General features: G+C 38.2%; 2 protein-coding genes across 2 annotated transcripts in view; both read right to left on the bottom strand.

The window, feature by feature from the left end:
- The window catches only part of cunh1orf50 (chromosome unknown C1orf50 homolog), a 274,707-nt gene that overhangs the window by 121,728 nt on the left and 131,716 nt on the right, over positions 1-21,263 (bottom strand). The window lies entirely within an intron of this gene.
- epha8 (eph receptor A8) overlaps positions 17,729-21,263 on the bottom strand; it is a 162,287-nt gene continuing 158,752 nt past the window's right edge. The window contains exon 20 of the mRNA XM_072382925.1: positions 17,729-20,677. Coding sequence (XP_072239026.1) covers positions 20,563-20,677 — 115 coding nt within the window. The 3' untranslated portion in view covers positions 17,729-20,562. The remainder of the gene's footprint in view (positions 20,678-21,263) is intronic.

Below are 21,263 nucleotides of genomic sequence, written 5' to 3'. Positions count from 1 at the left end.
TATGGAATTAATTCCCAAAGAAAATTAAAGGGGTCACTCCAGGATATTTGTTCTTTGTGGTCCCTGAGTTGTGTGAAGTACTTCTGACTAGTTACTGTCTTATTTGCAGTGGTCAGCATTCACTCACTCAGGAGAATCTGGAAAAGCAATTTCTTGCATCAGCAACACAAACCCTAAAAGTTGAATTGTGGTCATGTGAAATAGGAGAAAGGCACTCTTTTTCAACAAGGTTTTACATATCATGACAAAAAAAAAAAAACATCTCTGCTTAAAATTTGAAAAAAAAACCAAAGCCCAAACGTTAGAAATAGTGTGCAAAAAAAGTGCACCGTTACTGCTTCCTAAGGGGTTAAGAGGGTAAGTAGTAGTCAGGTTCTGCTTCTCAAATACACTTGATTAATTGATGATCATGAAGTGTGAGCACCTCTATAAAAGCAGAGGTATTGTCAGTTTGCTTGTCTGGAGTATTTAGGTCTGTGGTAACACTATGTCAAGGAGGAAAGACATCGGCAATGATCTTGGCGAAGCAAGTGTTGCTCCCTGTCAATCTGGGAAGTCCATCATTCTACAGTGAGAATGATTATTCACAAGTGGAAAACATTCAAGACAGCTGTCAATCTTCCCAGGAGTGGACGTCCCAGCAAGTTCACCCCAAAGTCAGACTGTGTGATGCTCAGAGAAACTGTAAAGAAAAAAAAAGAGCTAAAGACTCTACAGGCCTCAGCTAGTCCTGTTAATTACTCAAGGGACTTTTACACTACAAGCCACATTCACTTATTCACACAGCACATCAACACAATTTGAAACGTATATAGTGCTTTTTTTTTCTATCACGCACTAATGAACACATTGGGTTTAGTCTGCTGCCCTAGCACATGGTGAAGGGCTGATGATTTGGGATTGTTCTGCAGCCACAGAACCTGAAGACCTTGCAGTCATTGAGTCCACCATGAAGTCCTCTGTATACTAAAGTATTCTAGAGTCAAATGTGAGGACATCTGTCTGACAGTTAAAGCTTGGCTGAAATCAAGTCATTCCACAGAACAATGAACACAGCAGCAAATCTACAACAGAAGAAAATAAAGAATGAAGGTATCGCAATGGTCCAGTCTAAGTCCAGACCTCAACCTGACTGAAATGCTGTGGTGGAACCTTAAAAGAGCTGTAGCAACGCATTTCTTTTAAACGTTAAGCAAAATTTGCAAGAAAAGTGGGTGTAACTTCTTTCACAGTGATGTGAGAAACTGATATTGGCCGTGTTTCTCAGATTCGCTCAGAGCCTCTTACCGAATCTGCGAATCGCGTAAGAATAATTACGCCCTAAGATATGATTAAAATCAGCTTTTCTCAGTTCCACCCACGTTAAGGACAGTAAGAAACTGGATGTCTGATTTAAATGACTCCACAAAGCACACATGACTGATCAGCTTGTTTTTCTCTGCTCATGTTCTAAATATGAAATGTGCCTCTTACTTCAGTTCTGACCTAAAAATCTGCATTAACTCATCTTCCAATTCATTAGCTCAAAGCAATCTTGCGGTGATCTTCTGTTTTGCATTTGCATTCACTTCTTGTCTGTCCTCTTTCCTTTCCTTCCTGTGTCCTCCCACTGGAAGGAGGTGGTACAGTCAGGCTGACATGCCTTTAGCACTGCTTGGAAATCGGGTTTCCCATGAAGCCCTAGAAAGTTGAATCTGGGGGCAGAATGTATGTGAATGTCTGTTTGTGGATGTGTAGTAATAGACTTTGTGTTTTGGAAGTACATGACAGAGACAGCCGGTTTAACGCCTGTAGCCTTGGAGCTGCTTATCAACCCAAACTGCTCATGTCTCCACATCCAGTAAGCTGTCTTTGTCATTTTAGTGTCAGTGCAAAACCAGTTCTGACAAAAAAGGATGCATTGAAAGTGAAGACATATTATTGTAAACCTAAAACTGATCTCTTGAATAGGAGACTGCACATATTTTATACTCATGTATTATCTCTAGCTGTGATAATGCTGAATTGATGTCCTTTTAAAGCTGAATTCAGGCACAGTAGCTCTTAAACTTCACACAGAAGGTGCAGGTGTTAACATTTCATCCTCTAGCAGTACCAACAGATAACAGCTGTTATCAGTTGCTCCACGTCCAGCCTTTTAAATTTCTGCCCGGGTTAAATAACTGCAAGCTCTGGCAGTTGTAGATCGCACATTGTGAAATGATAGACAAGACTAAGCTATCTGTTCTGTTCCACCTTTTTATTGCAATAGTCCATCTCAGGTTATTGCATTGATTTTTCATTCAGTTTAATCTTTTTCCAGCTTGTGCCAACTCTTCTAGTTTTTTAAGGTGCTTATGTCTCTATGTGTGTTTAAGATCCCCAAAGCAATGAATGGTACATGCAAAAGAAAGAAAGTTATATCAGTATCTCATTTTTAATGCTACCTCCCATCTCAGTAATGAAAGTTTGTTGTCCAGTTTTGCTTTTTATTCAACAAAACAACTTTGAGAGTCCTCCTTTTTTCTTTTATTTTCTCTTCCTGTTTTACTTCACTTGGCTTTGGGCATCTGAACTTCTTATCACACTAAACATGCTTTCAAGTTGGATCAGTCCATGAAGTTTTTTTTTTTTTTCCAATGGAACGGCACTCAATGGGCTTACATCTGACAAATAAATCTTGCAGAGGTGCAAGTTCAAAGTTTATCCTTTTCTTTTCTGGAGACCGTTTCACCCTTGATTATCCCTTCTGTTTCCAGCTTTTCAGCATTAGCTTAACGATACACGTGCAACACCATCCATTTCGAGTATTGGGGAGAGAAAAACAAAGAAAAAAGTAGGAGCTTTTGACTCTATGTTGATGGGGGAGGTATTTTACCATGGAGAGGAAACAAAACACAAATATATATATATTTGTGTTTTGTTTCCTCTCCATGGAAACAAAACACAAAGAATGAATTAACAAAAAAGAATGAATGAACAAATTACTCAAATAAGGGAATGATGTCATGCCTGAAATGATCTCATTACTTTTTCACTTTTGCCTGTTCTGAAATAAGGTGAAGTTGGAGCAGGATTTGGAGCATGTTTTCTGCCAATTTACCTGTTTTGTAGGAGCAGTTGGGTACTTCTATTGGGTAATCCTGTGTTAAAAAGTAGTAAATCACCTACCCAGAATATTGTTGTTATCCATGAATGAGCCCACAGAATGAGGAAAAAAGTGCAAGAAAGAAATAATTTAGTTTGTTGTGGAAAATAATCCAATAGAAAATTAGGGAATTTTAAAGGAAAATGTCATAACATCTGTCTGTTAATTTTAATCTCAAGAGACAGTTAATACAGAGAGACAACAACCATAAGTACACAAGTGGTTCTACCAAAGAATGATTAAAGAAGAACGATGTTAATGTTTTTGAAAGGCAAAGCCGAGTCCTGATGTTAGTTCAATTGAAATATTAACTCGAGCAGCTACGTGAGGACACAGTAGGCGTACCAGTGATGAAGCCGTTAGATTAGTGTGTCAAAAACAAAGTGAGTCACACTGGATTTAGATGGCAAATACTGACACGTTTGTAATATTGTCTCATTTTAGTCAATGCATAAATGGCCAAGTATGATTGTTTAATGTGTTATTTATCCAGCTGTTCAGATAAACAAGAAATGTTAACGTGCTTTCAAGCGCCACTGGTTGAACCAGATTAGTCCAGTGCATAAAAAAAAATAGAAAAATATTTTTAAACATTTCTTTCTCTTCCGCTCTTTGACATCAACCTGCCTTTGTACCCAGCTCATCTTCCTCTGTTTTCCCTCCACTTCCTCTTATCTTTCCTGAACTTTTTCTGTTCTCTCTTCTTCTTTGACTCGGCTCCTATCTCTTCACCTCTAACGTTCCCCTGCCACCCCTCTCTGATTCAGCACAGCCCCCAGCTATGTCGCAGGAAAATAACTTTATCGTCATCATTATCACCATGTTAATTCCAGAGCCTTATCTTCCTAAATAAAGTGTGGTTTTGTCTCTTTGTGCTGACATCCCCAGGCTGCACTTGAATGTCGCTCATTTTTCTCTTTCTCCACTTTGCAGTGAAATGAATCACTTTTTGGAGACTAGCGCTAGCGTAGCTTGCATCAGCTCCTTGCAAGCTAATAGGGGTATCAGCAGTTGCCTGCATCGGAGAACATCAAAGCGAGCAATTCCCTCTGAACACAGAATCAGAGTGCACACAGCGGGCACCCGTGGAAAAACACACAATCAGGCATACGCACACACACTCCCAAACAGACGGGTGCATACAGAGGGCATGTGGGAAGGGGTAGTGTCTTGTTTTCACACAGCATTACCATTTATGTTAATAACATTCTTGTTATTGTGCAGAAACAGCCGGTGGTGTGATGAAGTGATGAGCTGTCCTGGCTGTAGAAAAGAGGATGGCCAGGGTTACAAAAACAGTGCAGGATGTGAATTTTGTTAGCTGTTGTTTTTGCTCCAAAATACAATACATGTATGTATACACACACAATACACATACTCAGAATTTATTTTCCCACCGTTGTCCATGGCAGCACTGATATGACTGATGTGTTCGATGTGTAGCGAATCATTGATGTTTCTGCAACCAACACATGATTACGCTGTGAACGACTTCATTTGATGAGCCCTCTGAAAAACCTTCATGGGAACTGGGTCATAAAATTTTCGACGTTCAAACAGTCATACTCCAAAGTTAGATGAATATGGTTTATTTGAGTGACTTACTGATCTACTATCATGTGTGACTGGAGGGACTGCTGATCCTCTATCAGTACACGACCATGACGAACAAAACACATTAGAGCTATCAAAGTACTACAATCATATTTGTTGGAGGAGCTCTTTTCTTCCTTCATTTGTTCTATAATTTGATTTTCTCGGTGAGTGGTCACAGAGCACTCCTCATTATCATCTGAATAATTCATAATGAATAATGTTTGCAATTTCTGCTTTTTAATCAGATCTTTTTGATGTTAGGAAACTCATGTTTTGAACACAGAGAAGTCAATATCCTTTAGACTTTTTTGAGTTTCATATGGTTTCTCCTCACATTCCCAAACATACTTGAGCATGAAAATTTATTCTGATTCAGATTCTAGCAGTGACTTAGTCTAATTATTATCAGCATAAAGAATGTAAACCAAAGTTGTTAAAGTTGGTCTAAAATTATTACAATTACAGCCTAGTTTGATATAACTCTTATACATTTACATACAGGTAAAGTCTAGCAAATGAAAGCGACCATTTAAAAATAAAAGCATATGGGAAAAGAGAGCAGTAAAATATACTTTTTTACACACTCTCACTTTAAACACTCTCACAAACAAAATCACGGTGTAACGCAGTAAGGCAGACTGCTTGCGGGAAAGTAACAGTAATTTTTCGGGCTATAAAGCACACCGGATTGTAAGCTGCAATATCAATGACTGACTGCTAACGGGTCTATTTTCATACATAAAGCGCACCGGGTTATAAGGCGCATTAAATGAAACAAAACTCAGATAAGTCAAACTTTATTCAACTCACTTGTTGTACTGCGTAACTGATAGCGTTGATCCGCTTCATAAGCATGGCTCTTAACAGGAGCCATTTTTGGGGCAGTAGGTATAGAAAATGAATGAATGAATGGGTATTACTCCGCGAGGTTCATGGCCTTAATGCTCAATCCATCAAGCAGTGCAGCTTCGTAGCTTACCGAGGCCGTGCTAAAACAGATTTTTGAGCGCCATGTACCACATAAAATAGGTTCTAGGTCAGAAAGCACAACCAGAATTAATTCATACATTAGGCGCACCGCATTTTAAGGCAGCTTAACAATGGGATGTGTCAAGGTCACCTGAGCCATCCCAAACTATAAGCTTTATCAAAGAGGAAAGTTTTAAGCCTAATCTTAGAGGGGGTGTCTGCATCCCAGACTTATATTGGCAGCTGGTTCCACAAGAATGGAAAGAATACCTCAGGATCCCCCTGAGAGGAGCTGCAGGCTGTGATTGAAGAGACATCTGGACTGCAATGATTTGTACATTGTCACTGCAACCTGAATAAATACATGTATGAATGAAAAAGTGGATGAGCACACACCAGCAAGTATATGCTTACCAAACATTAACTAGAACAAAGTGAATTAGAGTGTTGGCTCTTTTGATGGATCTGGACAAGCAAACATTTGATCTTCTCTGGAACGGTGCACACAGAAATAAACACATACAAGGAAAATTAGTTTTTGCAATTATTTATTCAATTAAATTATGTTAAAAACAGACGGAAGTACATAAGTGACCAGTATATCCCACCTAAGCAGAAGTAAAGAAGAAGTTTGCAGAATTGTTCTCTTGTGTTCCTCAGACATCTGCTTACTAAACATTTTAACATTTTTCCCATGGAAAATTGCTTCAGTTTGGAGATGTTTGAAGGTTTTCTTGTATAGCCATTTTTACTTTCCAAAAAGTTTTAATTGGGATTCCAATCTGGGTTTGACTTGGCCATTGCATAAACCTTTACAGCTTCTGTGTAAGTCATTCCCTGTTGAATGTGACAGTACACTCAGGATCAATTTCCAGGAAAAGTTCACTTCAAAATCAACATTTGGACAGATGATGTCCAGAAAGTCTTTGTTCCTTGTTGTGCTCAGGACACAATGTGTTCTTTGCCCGTGAGCTCATTAGAAATTTCCCGTTTCTGTTTGGACAGCAATGGGTTTTTTCTTTTTCCTGGCAGGCCAAAATTGTGAAATTTTTTTTATTTTTTGATACATGAAAGCACTTTGATATTAGATCTTGCCACAGTGACACCACAAACTTCTTAGGCCGAGATGTCATAGATGTACACATCAAATTTTGGGGTCACTTAGAAATTTTTTAAAGATGTTTTTTTCAATGAAGATAACATTAAACTAATCAGAAATACACTATACATTGTTAATGTGGCAATTGACTATTCTAGGTGGAAACGTCTGGTTTTTAAAGAAATATCTATGTATAGAGGTCCATTTCCAGAAACTATCACTCCAGACTTCTAATGGTACATTGTGTTTGCTAATTGTCTACATTTCTACAGATTACCTCAACAAATTAACAGCTAAAATGCCAAAGCCAAATTGCTGCAAATGGAGGATTCTTTGATGAAAGCAAAGTTTGAAGAACTTATAGAATTAATATTTCAAATAAAAATCATTATTTCTAATCTTGTCAATGTCTTGACTATATTTTCTATTAATTGTGCAACTCATTTGATAAATAAAAGTTTGAGTTTTCATGGAAAACACAAGATTGTCTGGGTGACCCCAAACTTTTGAACAGTAGTGTAAATACAACAAGTTCTACCTGTTGTTCTATAAAGAGGACCTAATCATCATTGGTACCGGATCTGAATAACCTGATGTAATTCTATGACTCTAAAGGTGTGATAAGTATATTATTAACACTTTACATGTAATAGATATTTGCTTTTTATTTCATTAAATGAAAAAGGTAATTGAAACGATATTAGAGTTATTTTACCTTTCAAGCCTAAAGCAAAGCACACGTCTCATCAACATTTAAAGACAAACTATTAGTTTTAAAAAATATTTAATGACATGGCAGCAAAGTTAATTATTTAGAATAAAAGCAAGGGGTTTAGCCTCCAAATTATTTTTTTAGTTTATTCAGGGACAGAGGAATGAAATGTTTTAATGAACAGTTGTAAGTTTTCCTGGTAAAAAAAAAACAGCTTTAAAACGCCTGTTTTGAATGACATTTCACAGAGTTTCATAATCAAAAAATGTTTTTTTTTAAAAAGAAAAAGACAAGACTTTCTTTCCAGTGAGTATTACGTGTGATTTCAAAGTTGGATATGCTCTCATTTAGTCCTAAATATCTCTGGCTAAATTTAGACCACATTTATTGGAGAGCGGTTGTAGCTCAGGAGGAAGAGCAGTCGCCTGCCGGTCGGAGGTTTAATTCCAGGCTGAATGGGTGAATGTGACATGTAGTGTGACAGTGCTTTGAGCGGTCAGAATGACTCGAAAAGTGCTATACAAGTACAGTTTATTTAGCCCAAGCAGTTTAGTCCTTATCACAACTGAATTGTTACATAATCTAAACAACTGTAAATCGGTAAGCTGCACAACTGAAATTATGATAAAATCAGAGAGCACCAACCTGTTTTCAACAAACTTTTCTTTGATTCAAATCAATTAAATTAAATTTAGTTTTAATTATATAGCACCAAATCATAACAAATGTCATCTCATTGCACTTCAAAGATACTGTCCAATTCAAGTAATTACAGTTTAATTCTTTGTAATATAATCATTTTCCAGTCAAATCCTATTAATTAAATTCCAAATTGGTCCAATTCAGACAGAGCCAATTAAACGATTCCATCTATATATTTGCATGTGCATGCGCTCACACTCATGTTTTTGATACAGTTGCTGTGTTGTCCTGTGGTTTTAATCATCAGTACCCCAACTCTGCCCCCGTCAATGACTCAGTCGCTTCTAGAACCACCAGTTACTTCAACTAATCACTTTCTGTTATGTTGACCAGAAAGTAACAAACTTCATTTGCATTTAAAGGACATATCTGTCTGCTGTGGCTCAAGACAACTTTAATGAGAGCTGTTGCAAAGAATCAACACAGAAGCAGGTCATAAAACAAAACCATATGTGCAAAGATGCTTTATAACTCCATAGAACTGAGAAAAAATGTCAAACTGGGAGACTTTCAGGGCACATTACAGTGAGAACCCTTCAAGTCCTCTCAGTAAGCACTTGGCAATAGTGGCTCATTACTATGAGCAGCTCCCATACACGGTAATTTGATCCACTGCTGGTCATTTGATTTACTGTTAGTGGCAGAATTTAAATTTAAATTCAGACAGCTTTAATTGTTGCAACAGTACAGCTCCATCAGTGCATATGGTGTCACTATCCTTATGTTTGTTCAGTTCTGGGAAGCACAGCTTTTCACATCTTTTCCTCAATTAAGCTGCATGACATGAGAGCAAACCAACAGCTCGGCATGCTCCTTTTGAGTGATTGCTTTTTTTTGTGATGTTTTTTTAAGTGATTTAGAAGTTCTGCAGGTGCCTGTGGGACTATCAAGAGTTTATACTCTGTGTTAGAGATTCTGTTGGTTCTGTTTTATTTATTGTATACATCAAAGCTCAGTTTAATTCTCATATCCTTGAAGCAAGATAATTACTACACATGAAGTAAATGAGAAGAGATTGAGTTTACGGAAATGGTTTTATCATCTTTCAGTGAGAGGAAGAATGTCATAATGGTTAACATTATTTTACTAGCAGGTTGACAGATTAATAATTCATAATTATATAGAAAAGAATCTCTAGGAAATCAAGTGTCATGGACAAAGTGGACGGGAATTTTCAGAGAAAATTGCCACATGTAAAGGCATCCCTACTTTGGTAACACATATGACATGTTTAATGGCGATCCTGACGTTAGTAAAAGGACTTAATGACAATAAACACAGTTTATTGAGTTTATTCAGAAAAGAAACTCTGCATTACACCACCGTCTGATTAAAACCTTTACATCAACAGTAACGACTTAATGCGATTCTTCTCTCAACAAACACATGAATAATTGGTGTTTTGCATCTTGGAAGCTGTTACGGTGTGGTAAACATTTACACAGGGATTATTAGTCATCCGTGGGCATATAAATTCTATTTGATACACACTTGTGCTGACACTTAGGGCTTTTTGCCTGACGCATCGATGTTCTGAGCTGCTTTTCAGAATTAAGCAGCGTGTTTCATCTGAGTTGAATTAACACTGTGACCTGACCACATCCTTACCCCGCAGTACCACAATCCATACGACTCAGCACAATATGGAGTCATAAGTTTGCATATGTGTATTTCATTTGAACTGATATATATATTTATTTAGTCAGTCTGTGTAACTAAGGAATGATAAATAGCTTGTTCACCATTAGGTCATGAATATATGTATAATACTGTATGAGTGTTGGTGGAAAACAGTACAGAGAAAACATATTGTCAGTGTCACTCTCTTGTGACATCCATAATTTTTTTTTATCATTTATCTCATTTGCATATTCTTATAGAGCATATTCTGCTTTTGTTTGTTACTTTATTCTTCATTTAAAAATTGTTTGTATCGTGTAACATTTATAGTAATCTAATTTTTTATTAATTTATCTTTTTATTAATTTATTGTTTTAACTGTGTGTTAATTTCCTGTATTTCACTTGTAAGATTTTTAGCACTACCAAAACCAGTTCAAATGAGCACCAGCTTCACAGTGAAGATGATATTGTCATCACCATGTTTGCTTGAGTGACAGATTTACTAACTTTTGTGTCATTCTGGACATTTATGCACAGTTGTGTCAAACTGAAAATACATCATGATTTAGCCATTTAACTGGACCTCCGTCCGTGTCCCAGTTTGCATACATGGAAGGAGAGTGACTGTGTGAGAAAACTTTCAAGAAATTCTGCTGTTTCTAACTTTTTCTGTAGAAGATACTTGTACATTTAAATGTAGCTGAATGCACTGCACAGACTTTGTCTTTAAGGTAATTGAACATTTTTTTAAAATAATTTTTAAACATTAATCAGTGTAGAGTGACAGTCTGCTTAGGGGGTAAACTGGGGCTGATTTTCAGTTCCAATTTCTGACATGTTTAGCCATTTGACCAAAAAAAAAAAAGAAAAAAGAAATGAATGAGAGCTGCTTTATTAGGAATTCAGCTGTATTGATATAATAATTGAGCCTAAACATGCAGGAGCGATTTGAACTCCAACCACATTATCTGGCTGTGTTGGCCCGGTTTTAAGAAGCTTGATTTCATAAGGACGAGCAAGTTTATGCATTTTTAAGTCCAGTTTTGGTTGGACTAACATAGTTACTTTCAAGCGTCATAATGATGATTGTTGTGTGGCGTGGTGGTGAAGGAGAACCCGGATGCAGATATTCCAACTAAAAACACTTGAGCTGAGCCGGCATACAAAAAAACCATGAACTACAAAAAAAAAACAAAAAGCTGACTATGACTGTGGGAAAAAAATTGACTTGGACAAACCTGACATGGACGAGGATTGCTGTGACTTCAGTGACGGTGAGGATCTGGCAATGAGCATGAGAAAACCTGGGGCATCATGTACAAAGGGTGGTACGCACAAAAATGAGGCGCACACACTTTTTCACGTCAACGATCAGATGTATCAAGAGCGAAATGACCGTGGAAATGTGCGGTGCCTCACGAAAATTTCAAGGCTATCGTACGCACTTTTCTACAGCGGTTGATTCTTTGGCGACACTTAGAGGTGATGTTGGGAAACTGTTATAATGAATAAATTTAAACACAATTTGTCCTCAGACTGAGTGATTTGCACATCTGAGACACATGAACGATTATTACTGATAAACAATTAACAAACCCACGTGTCTTGAATTACAGTTAGAGTGGATATAAAAGCATGCGCAAAGTGGTGCTTTTATATTAAAACAATGGCTGCTTTAACGGTGTTGGAAGACATAGCAAATGGTGCAATAAGGAGAGAGCGTGTATGTAGAGACAGACATGATTTGTTGGCACATGAGGACAACTGGCTCATCAGCCGCTTTAGGTTCCCGAGGGCATGATCAGAATCCTCCTGGAGCTATGCGCAAAGCTGCGGCCGGCGTTGGAGCGCAACACAGCGAGGAGCCATGAGCTGCCTGTTCCCATACAGGTTATGACCACGTTGGGGTTCCTGGCAACCGGGGCATTTCAAAGGGAGCTGGCCGACCGATCGGGGCTGTGCCAGTCTAAGCCATGCCAGCCGTGTGGGACGGGATTATCCGCATTTTAGCCAGGTATATCAAATTCCCACAATGCAGTTGAACAGGCCAACATTAAAGCGCAATTTGAAGCAACAGCCGGTTTTCCTAATGTAATCGCAGCTATCGACTGTACACACATTGCTATAAAAGCGCCATCACATGATGAATGTGTATGTCAACAGGAAACAATTCCATTCCATCAATGTACAGATCATTTGTGATGCGCAAATGCACTTAACTAACATTGTGGCGAGGTGGCCTGGTTCAACGCACGACTCATACGTTCTGAGTAACAGCATTGTAGGGAACAGACTACAAGCTGGCACTGTGCGCGATGGGTGGCTTCTTGGTAAGTAACTATATTCGTGTACTTGTCCCAATATTATTCCCCGTGATGTGTATTGAGCATGTACTCAATTTATATCCCGTCTTCACAGCACCATTAGTCGGTGCTTAAGGTTAGTGTCTTACTGTTTTTTTTTTTTTTCCTGGTTAAACTACAGCGTAAGATGTTGACCCCTGATTATCTCTGTGTGCAAATTACTCATGTTAATAACTCCGAGTGAAAAGTGTAAAATGTGTCAGCCTCACCTTTTCCTTGGCACACTTGGCACAACTGTATATCCAGTTAACTTTGTCTCCTTTAAATTTACCCCAGGTGACCGTGGCTGATGACCCCTCTCATCAACCCTCAGACTGACCAAGAGCGGAGGTACAATGACCTCCATTCCCACAGTCGTTGAGGACGATCGGTCTGCTGAAGGGACGGTGGCGCTGCTTGGACAGAACTGGGGGTATGCTGCTGTACAGTCCTGAGAAAGTGTGCCGAATTGTGATGGCGTGCGGCGTCCTTCACAGCGTGGCAAACCGGCACGCCATACCACTGCCAGAGCAGCATCTCCTCCCACCAGACGAACCAGAAGCTGGGCCCATTAGTGTGTGTGTCCTACCCTGGAGGCCATTCGGGCCGGTAACAGTTGATTTCAACCATGTCAAAGAAGTAAGCACGCAGAATTCACTTATTCACTAATGTATTTATTGATTCCCCTATATTTGTGAGGACGCTTATAAGTTGATCTCGGTGATCATTTATGCCGCCTATTGCTCTCACGATTTCCTCCTGCGACTCCAGCACAGCATGGGTGAGGACACGACCAGTAGGGACGACGGCAGCAGCTGGTGGTCGCGGCGTACTGGCGCTGGAGACACTGGGCATACCAGAGGAATCACTGGAGCCCGTGGCACGTGGCTGCAACTCAATGTATAAATAAATTGAGTAATCAAACATGAGTTAAAGTCTTTAATTGAACACAATTTGAAACTTTCAAGTCCTCTCAGTCTTTAATTTGAAACCACATCATACAGCATTTACGCATGAACCTCTATCTTATTGGGCTGTGAGCAGGCTACTATATGAACACATTTGTTGTGAGTTACACAAATACATAGGTATTTACCTTGGGGTTTGTCGGAGTCACCCACACGTGCTCCCACCACCCCTGAGAGAGCAGTGTCACCCATAATCGCGCTGACTCGCTGTTCTAACAGGGTGGGCCCCTCTTCTCCTGCCCCACTGCCTGTTTTGACCACACTTGATGGTGGGCAGCTAGTCTCCGCTTCACATCGACTTTGATGTCGGACCACTTCTTCTTGACCTCTGCTTGTTCGGTTCTCCGACCCCACCGCATTCACAGCCTTGCACCACGCTCTCCCTCCTATTCCTCTTACGTCCTCTTTATACTTCAGAAAGTAGCACTTCCATTTCGGTTTCGGTGAAGTTTTTCTTTGTCTTTTCTGACAGTGCAGAGAGAGGAATCGCAAGTGCAGGGCTCATTTAAATATGATTTGCATATTTAAGTAGGGGCGTGGACAGGGAGGATTCGGGTACTCCGACATGTGCGCTCAATTCTACATTGATTGGGATTTACAAAATGAATGTGCTTGGATTCATGCGTGCGCACACATTGATACATCCGGATATTTTTGTACGTTGGAGGGCATTTTGGTTTGCGCTACACTGTGTTTCAGTGGGAAATCCAGCAAGTCTTTGTACATGAGGCCCCTGGAAACTAAATATTGAGGAGGGTGATTAGTCATGGAGTGAAACACAGGTTAGGGTAGAAACACAGGTGATGTGAGTGAAGCTGATGGCAGGGCAGGAGAACTGAGGAAAACATGGCAAAAACTAACCAGGAACATAAAACATGAAAAAACTATAGACATGACACATGTCAACATACTAGTTTCTGCTTTGATGCCTTTCTTTTCAAGCCAGTAAGCACTACTCTGACCATTCTCCAGAACATCTGGTTCATGTGTCTGGTTTATGTGTGAAAATGACTTAAAGTGTAATCAAAGTGGACTTGGAAAAAATATCTTTATAACATAATAGTCTCTCCTTTCATTCCAATTTGTTTTTGTCAAAGTGATACTTTGCCCTACTGATGTCTTCTGTCATGCACACGCTTACATGTAAAAACCCAAAGACAAAATTATTATATGATTATATGTGACCTTTAAATCTGCTTCTCCTCAATAATATTATGTTGTGGAAATCAGTTTTTGATCACAGGACTGTGTTTATTAATAATTATAAGAAATTAGAAGGGAATTAATCCTAAACACAAATTTTTACCCAAGCTTGCCCTCTGATCAGGTTCTAATTTGTGTGAAAGGAGCCTCTATCTTTGCAGCAAATGTGCATGAACCATTAATTTTCTGGAGCAGTTTTCTCCAGTCAATAGGCTGTCAGACAGCATGAGCTGTTCTGAACTCAACAGTTTTCAACTGAACTTCTATTTCACTGCAAATTTCTTTCCTCAACTGTCAAATAAAGTGTTGTAAAATAGTGGAGGGGAAATACAGTTGTTATATACAGGGGAAAGTTCTCACATTCTCTTACAGAAAAGGAAAAATACAGACAGAATTTAAAACTACCCCCAGTGAACTGATGGGGCAGTTCACAGTGAAGGCTTCTCTCAGAGACTGTTTGCCTGATGAAATAAAATGAAGGGATTACACACATGCATCTTTCCAAGGTTGTTCACAAAGAGTTCATTATTTTCAGTGCAGAGATTTATGCAGATTTCAGGGCTTGTTAATGAATTTGTATTGTTGTACTTCTTTAACAGCAGAAACAAACTTGACGATAAATGCTTAAATCCAACTGTATTGTCCTCCACTCCCTCATGATGAGGACCTGCTGCATTGCGATAAGAAATGGCAAAACATCTTGCTGTCGTGATCGGATTTGTGTTCCACTTGCAGGACATCCAGGGTACATGAGGACACAGATGCAGCCAAGGCTCAGAGGAAGCTTGATTGCAGATACAGAGCTCCACAGAGAAGTCAATCCGGGGACAGTAAAGATGGTCGTCTGTGATGGGAGAGACTCATTGTTGTCATGGGGACAGGGTGGTGGCTGATAATTGGGCATGGGACTCTGTGGCAACAAAGCAACACGGCCTCAGTAATGAGATTAATGATGTTGTGTTGGGCCTTGTTTCACTAAGGAGAGGATTATCTTCTAACTGCCCTCTTAAGGTGAAGGAAAGGACAATTACTCATATACAGATTCATCAGCCCCATTCCCAACACAGGCTAAGCTTGAAATTATGTTTCAGAGCTGGGTCAGGCCTCATTCCCACAAATAATAATAAATAAAAAAAAGCAATTCACTGCAGAACTCCCCCACTAACCATTAAGGTAGCTGTTTTTAGTCTCACCTCAGGGTGACTATAAATATGCCTCTTTTATGTGACCAAGCAGAGCAAGAAATTATGGTTTACTTTGTCAGAGATGTGGCCAGAATTTTCTTGAACTCTGTCTTCTTTGAAAACAGGAAAGCTATTCATTATAAATTATCTTTATACCATGTGAGGCTTAAATGGTGCTGCACTCTACCGGCAAATCTCTCTGATGGCTATTATACACAGACACAGTCAGGGCTTCATGCAGATGTTTCCCATTTTTATGGGAACAGGAACAGAGCCACTGAAAAACTCTGGATGAAAAATAAGCATAAAACTTCAAGCCCAATAAAAATAAGTAAGTAAGAAAAAATTACAGAATGAATATTGGCTCTTTTCTTTCTTTGAGACTGTCTACCTCCAAAAAACATGAGTCGTTTGTTCATGCTAGGTAAGAGTGCCCTATTATTACATTAAAACATAAAACTCTAGCAGAGGCTCAAGACCGAGGATCTGCTGCTTTCCGTAGCTAGGCAACATTTTATCAATTGTCATTATGCTGTATAAATACAAACATAATGTATCTAATTGAACTTGCATACAATTTTCTCTTCAAAGTGCCTCGAGATGACTTTTGTTTTGAATTAGTGCAATATGAATAAACTGAACTGACTGAACTGCAGTCGTAAGAGCTACTGCATGTAAACTGTCAAAATGGTGCTGATAGAGGCAACAGTGGAATAATACAAAGAATGTACTTTACTCCTAACAATGATGTTTTCTAACCCTTACCAGGTATGTTATGACCTAAATCAAACTAGGCAGTGACTAAGATTCAATGTAACATGTTGAAAAGTTTCACCTAGGAGAAACTATCAAAATGGCGTCCATTAGAGTGATAATGGTATTGTAAAAATGATATATTCCCAATCTTGCTTTGACAGTTTTAAATGAATGAATGAATGAATGAATGAATGAATGAAGGCTTTATTTCAAACATGAGAAAAACAACCAAAAAACAAAAACAACAAATCAAAATAGCAAAAAACACAAATACAGAAAGAAATGTTAACATAACTAGTCCAAAAGGGAGTAGGAAGAAGCATATGCTTATTTAATCCTACCCCTTCTCCTTTCTCAATAATTAACATTCATCAGTTGTTTTTATGAATATATTTACCAGCACGTCATATATATAAGTAATTGTCAGCGATAATGAATTAATTAGTTAACGCAAAAATAACACGGTAATATGTCCAGCACTAGGATGTACATATTTACAAAAGAAAATAAATAGTGAATAAATTATTTGTGAAAACACCTAGTTTTTTAACCTTAACTAAGTAGTCATATTGCTTAAACCTAACCAGGAAGTGAAAAAAAGGGTTTTTGTGTTATTGACTGATCATAACACAGTGGTGACAAAAAAAAACAGTAGTTGTATTTGGGTATCAGAATCATGTACCATTGTTTAAACCACTGTATGTAATCTCTGCATGTCCTATTTGATTGTTTTAATTGGAGGACGTGTTGGTCTCAATTCTTTTCTTCTACATTATCAGCTCTTTTTGACCCATCAGAACGAAATGAACTGGCAGCTAGCTAGACTAGAAAAGCGCTATACAAGTACAAGTCCATTTACCATTTACCATTTACCAGTTCGCATGAACAATGTAAGCTAAATGGCAGTTGACATTTGTGCAGCTTTTAGCTCCTTTCACAATGAAAATATGTGGCTTGCTAGCTACTATTGTCATTTTTCCACTACATATGATAGTTTTCTTCGTTTTTTGGTCGTTTTCCTTTGTCATCACATGTTATATCCCAGGACCTATAAATGGCAGGACTTTTTAAAAGACATTTGCAAACCCTTCTATCAAAGTCCAGGAGTTACAGTTTGGAGACAAAAGATGATTGCTATGATGATCAGTAAAACATCCAGACTACACTGAGGTGGCACTAAAAAACAAATTGTCTGCTATCCGTACCAAGCCATATCAACCTGTACCATGTAATAGAAAAACACTGCATGTGTGTAACATCTTTCAGCAGTAGTTAGTTGATCACGTCTTACAACACTTTCATGTTGTAGGCAATCATTTGATTTGAAGGACTGACAAGTGCAGCTTTAAACCCTCATAAAATAATTTCCTTGGAAAACGTTCTTAACTTTCCTCAACAGAACTTTCAATTCTATCACAAGAAGTCATAGATTCATTGTTGCAGTCACACACAGACAAACGTTCCTTTATTGTGTATTTATGGACAGTTTGCACATTTATGATTTATCATTAGCAACAAGAATGATTCATCAACGGTAATAAATTCTTTCAGAATTGCATTATTTGGAAACAAATGAGTATGAATAAATAATGAAATGTGAAGAAATCTGGTAACTTTTTTTCTTCCTTCCAGTGACTGAACTTCCAGTATACATTATAAATCAATTCATCTAGCAAAAACATATCCTAACTTTATAAAACACGAATTCAGTTCAAGTCCAGTGTCCAAGAAAAAAAAAGAAAAGAAAAAATAGTCTGAATCAGTAGTGAAATGTCACTATTGTACAAGAAATATTATAAGGATCTTTCCTAATAAAAACTGACATCAACCAACTAGAGGAAAACCTTCTGAGGTGCACAAGAAAAGACATTCAATGGGACAGAGGGGAAAAGGGGTTCAATTTAGGATGGTTATATATTTTTTAAGTGTTCAGTTTTCAACATTCTACTTATTTGTTCTTCCTCACCTTTTCGTCAAGACTGAGGCAAACAGTGTAATAACATTTAGAAGTAACACTTTATTTTACAGTCTATGTAGCTCATATGTATGAGATTCCCTTCATTCATGAAAAAAATGCGTGTACAGATATGTACTCAGGGGCACAGATTTATTGCACTGAATAGCATTAGGGCTGATGCTGATTCTAAAACTGACCTCCATGAATTAAAAGGCTGTTTGCAACATTATGTCAAAAAAAAAAATAAAAATCAAGAGAATGAGACGGCTCTTAGAAGAAAAATTAGAAATCACTCAGAAGCGACTGACGCTGCAGTCCGGGTATAGTTCCTAATCTAATTTGGTCGCAAGCTAAAAAGACGTAGAGTTGAATTTTTCATTATTATATAATGAGTTTAACATGTAAAAGAATTTAAAGTGTAAAGAATTTCTCCACAATAATACTTACATTGAGATTTGTTATAATCATGTGATACATTTCAATCAGAGTTGTTGGTCTACTGTCACAAATTGTCAATGGGAACAGTCCTGATTTAGTCAAAAAAGGGATGACTGAGAGCCATGTTGGGGGCCTTGACAGTCATTGTAAAACAATCATTGCTTCGCTTCAAAATAGAAATTAGCATATGAATATGTGCTCCTTGTCCTGATATTTTTCTACAAACGCATGTGGCTTATTTTTATTCAGATTTATTAACAGTGGCTAGCTAAAGCAGCTAAGCAATGTAAGCAAGTTAAGTATGTTGGCAGTTAATCTCAGTAGCTAATCGCTTAACATTGTGCACCAGTGGTAAACACTGAGTAATGTGGTGTAAAACAGCTTGAAAAGATCAGCCCGTTTGTTTGAATTAGCCTGCTGTATGCTACATGGCTAACACTGAAAAATATACTCTTGAAAAAAAAAAAAGCTGGCAGTGATTTTGTTCGTGAAACTGTACACTACTAATATCTGGGGTGTTCTGAAAGCTTTTCAATGTTCTAAAGCTCGAAAAAATGTTTCCTTATCAGAAAGGAATAAAAGAAAAGCGTGTAGCATAATATGCCTTGAAAACTACGTAGCCCACTGTATTTTTTTTACATAGACAGGCTTAGCAAAGTTGTTTGGGGAAAAAACTGAGAAGCACTGAATGCTGAATTATTTGAATAATAATAAATCATTTCAACAGAAGAATCTTCACTCAAGGTCCTCTTACTGGTATTTCCTGACATTTATTAATAGCGATTTGATGAACTGGGGTTAGTTTTTCAAATGACTATTCTTAAGATCCAAACTTTAAAAAGTGTATTTAAGCTACCCTTGCTTTTCAACTTGAAATACTAATATTTGGAAAACATATGCCCACAACAAAAACTAAAAAAATCTCTAAATTTAATCAGAATGTATGCAATTTGAATATATTTTCTTTTAAGGTTACCGACAGAGATATAAATTTTCATAGGAATGTTATAGGTGAGCTAATTACAAAACAAAGGGGTGGGGGTGATATTTCTTTTTCCTTCTTGGGTTTTATGTTGTAGACATAATCATTATTTAATCAATATTTCTAAAACAAATAAATCTTTTTTGTGACTCTGGTCATGGGTGCAAGGAGCTCTGTAACACAACTGCAAAGCCTCTACAACACAGAGAGATTGTAGAATAAAGTGCACTGTAACTGAATCACACAAATCTTTTAAGTTCCATACTTGTGCGCCATGCAGCTTCAGACTTGGTAAAGGGCTTGAGGGCCCTCCAGGGGTCATTTATCAAGGGTGGATGGTGGAGAAATGTGCCTTTTGCTGGCAATAATAGCCTTGGGTGAAGTAGGTCTTCTCCATGGTGGAGATGATCTGGCAGCTGGACAAACCTTATCTTACGTTTCCTTAGTTCCTCCTGCTGAAGCCTCATTCTCTTCAATCTGCTGTTGCAAGAGAGGCTGCAAGTGTCATCAGAACATGTAAAAACACCCACACCTGTTACTGTGCTCTTGCTCTTTCCTGTTACAATAAATCATATTACTCTGATAAATTCATGATAAATTATCCTCTCTTTGTAGACAATAAAACAATTTGTGTAATTAAGGCAGTCTGTCCATTCATAAACAAGACATAAAATAGAATTGGGTAGGAAGAAAAAACAGAAGTCTGTCCCAAAGTAGTCATGTTTACTTGCTCCGTAAGTAAAACCTTTTCACATTTAGTTCTTTAATCTCCCAGGTAAAAGTCTTGCAAAGTTCCCACATATCTCTCTTGTATATCTGATGATCTTGTTTCCCATGGAGTCCTTCTTGACCACAGAGAAGCCTGGGCTTCTAGACCTCAGCAGAGAGAAACCTCAGCTTTGGAGTTATACGTGCACCGATGGGACACTCTTGTTAAGGACTTGCGCCCTCATTAGCTGGACACTTGTCATGATCTTCTTCTGATGGCCCATCAGCGTCACGCCGAGCCTCTGCATATCCCTATATGGCACAAACACAAACAGTCTTAATGATCCATGATGCACAAGCTGCAGCCTTTCATGACAGAGTCCACAGCTTTTCTCAACTAAAGGAGATAATCAGTTAGTATTCCCGCCTGGGTCCACTTTGTGCAGGTGAGGTGACGTGTCTTTACTGGTGCAGCTGTTACAACAAAATGTGTGTAATGCTTATTTTGGATGAAAAGATTGTGTGCCTAAATATTTTATGCAGTGACAGATGGGACAGATAAGCTATTAGAATCATGTGAGATTGATAGCAGTTAGCTGTTCACCCTGTGCAGCTGCACAAGCTACGTCTCCATCAGCGTCAGGACACCAGTACAGGATCCCAAGAGACCCACAGTGACAAAGTACTGAGATGCTGCCCAACAGATCTAGCAACTGAACATTTAAGTCTTGTTTCTTATTCATGTGGAAACCATTGTAAAGTGTAGCTTCACTTTTGTTATACCGTTGTTATGCAGCTGATCCTTTGGCATCAGGTTCTGTTGGCTAATGTAGCTAACTCAGCACCAAACTGGCCCAGTTCTACACTGTTTCTCCTTAGACCACAAATTAATTTCTCT

The sequence above is a fragment of the Leuresthes tenuis genome, unplaced genomic scaffold (assembly GCF_036924035.1).
Source record: "Leuresthes tenuis unplaced genomic scaffold, fLeuTen1.0.hap1 SCAF_3, whole genome shotgun sequence".
NCBI lineage: Eukaryota > Metazoa > Chordata > Actinopteri > Atheriniformes > Atherinopsidae > Leuresthes > Leuresthes tenuis.
Note: the sequence above shows the minus strand (reverse complement) of the source record. Positions and strands in the feature narration are given on the sequence as shown.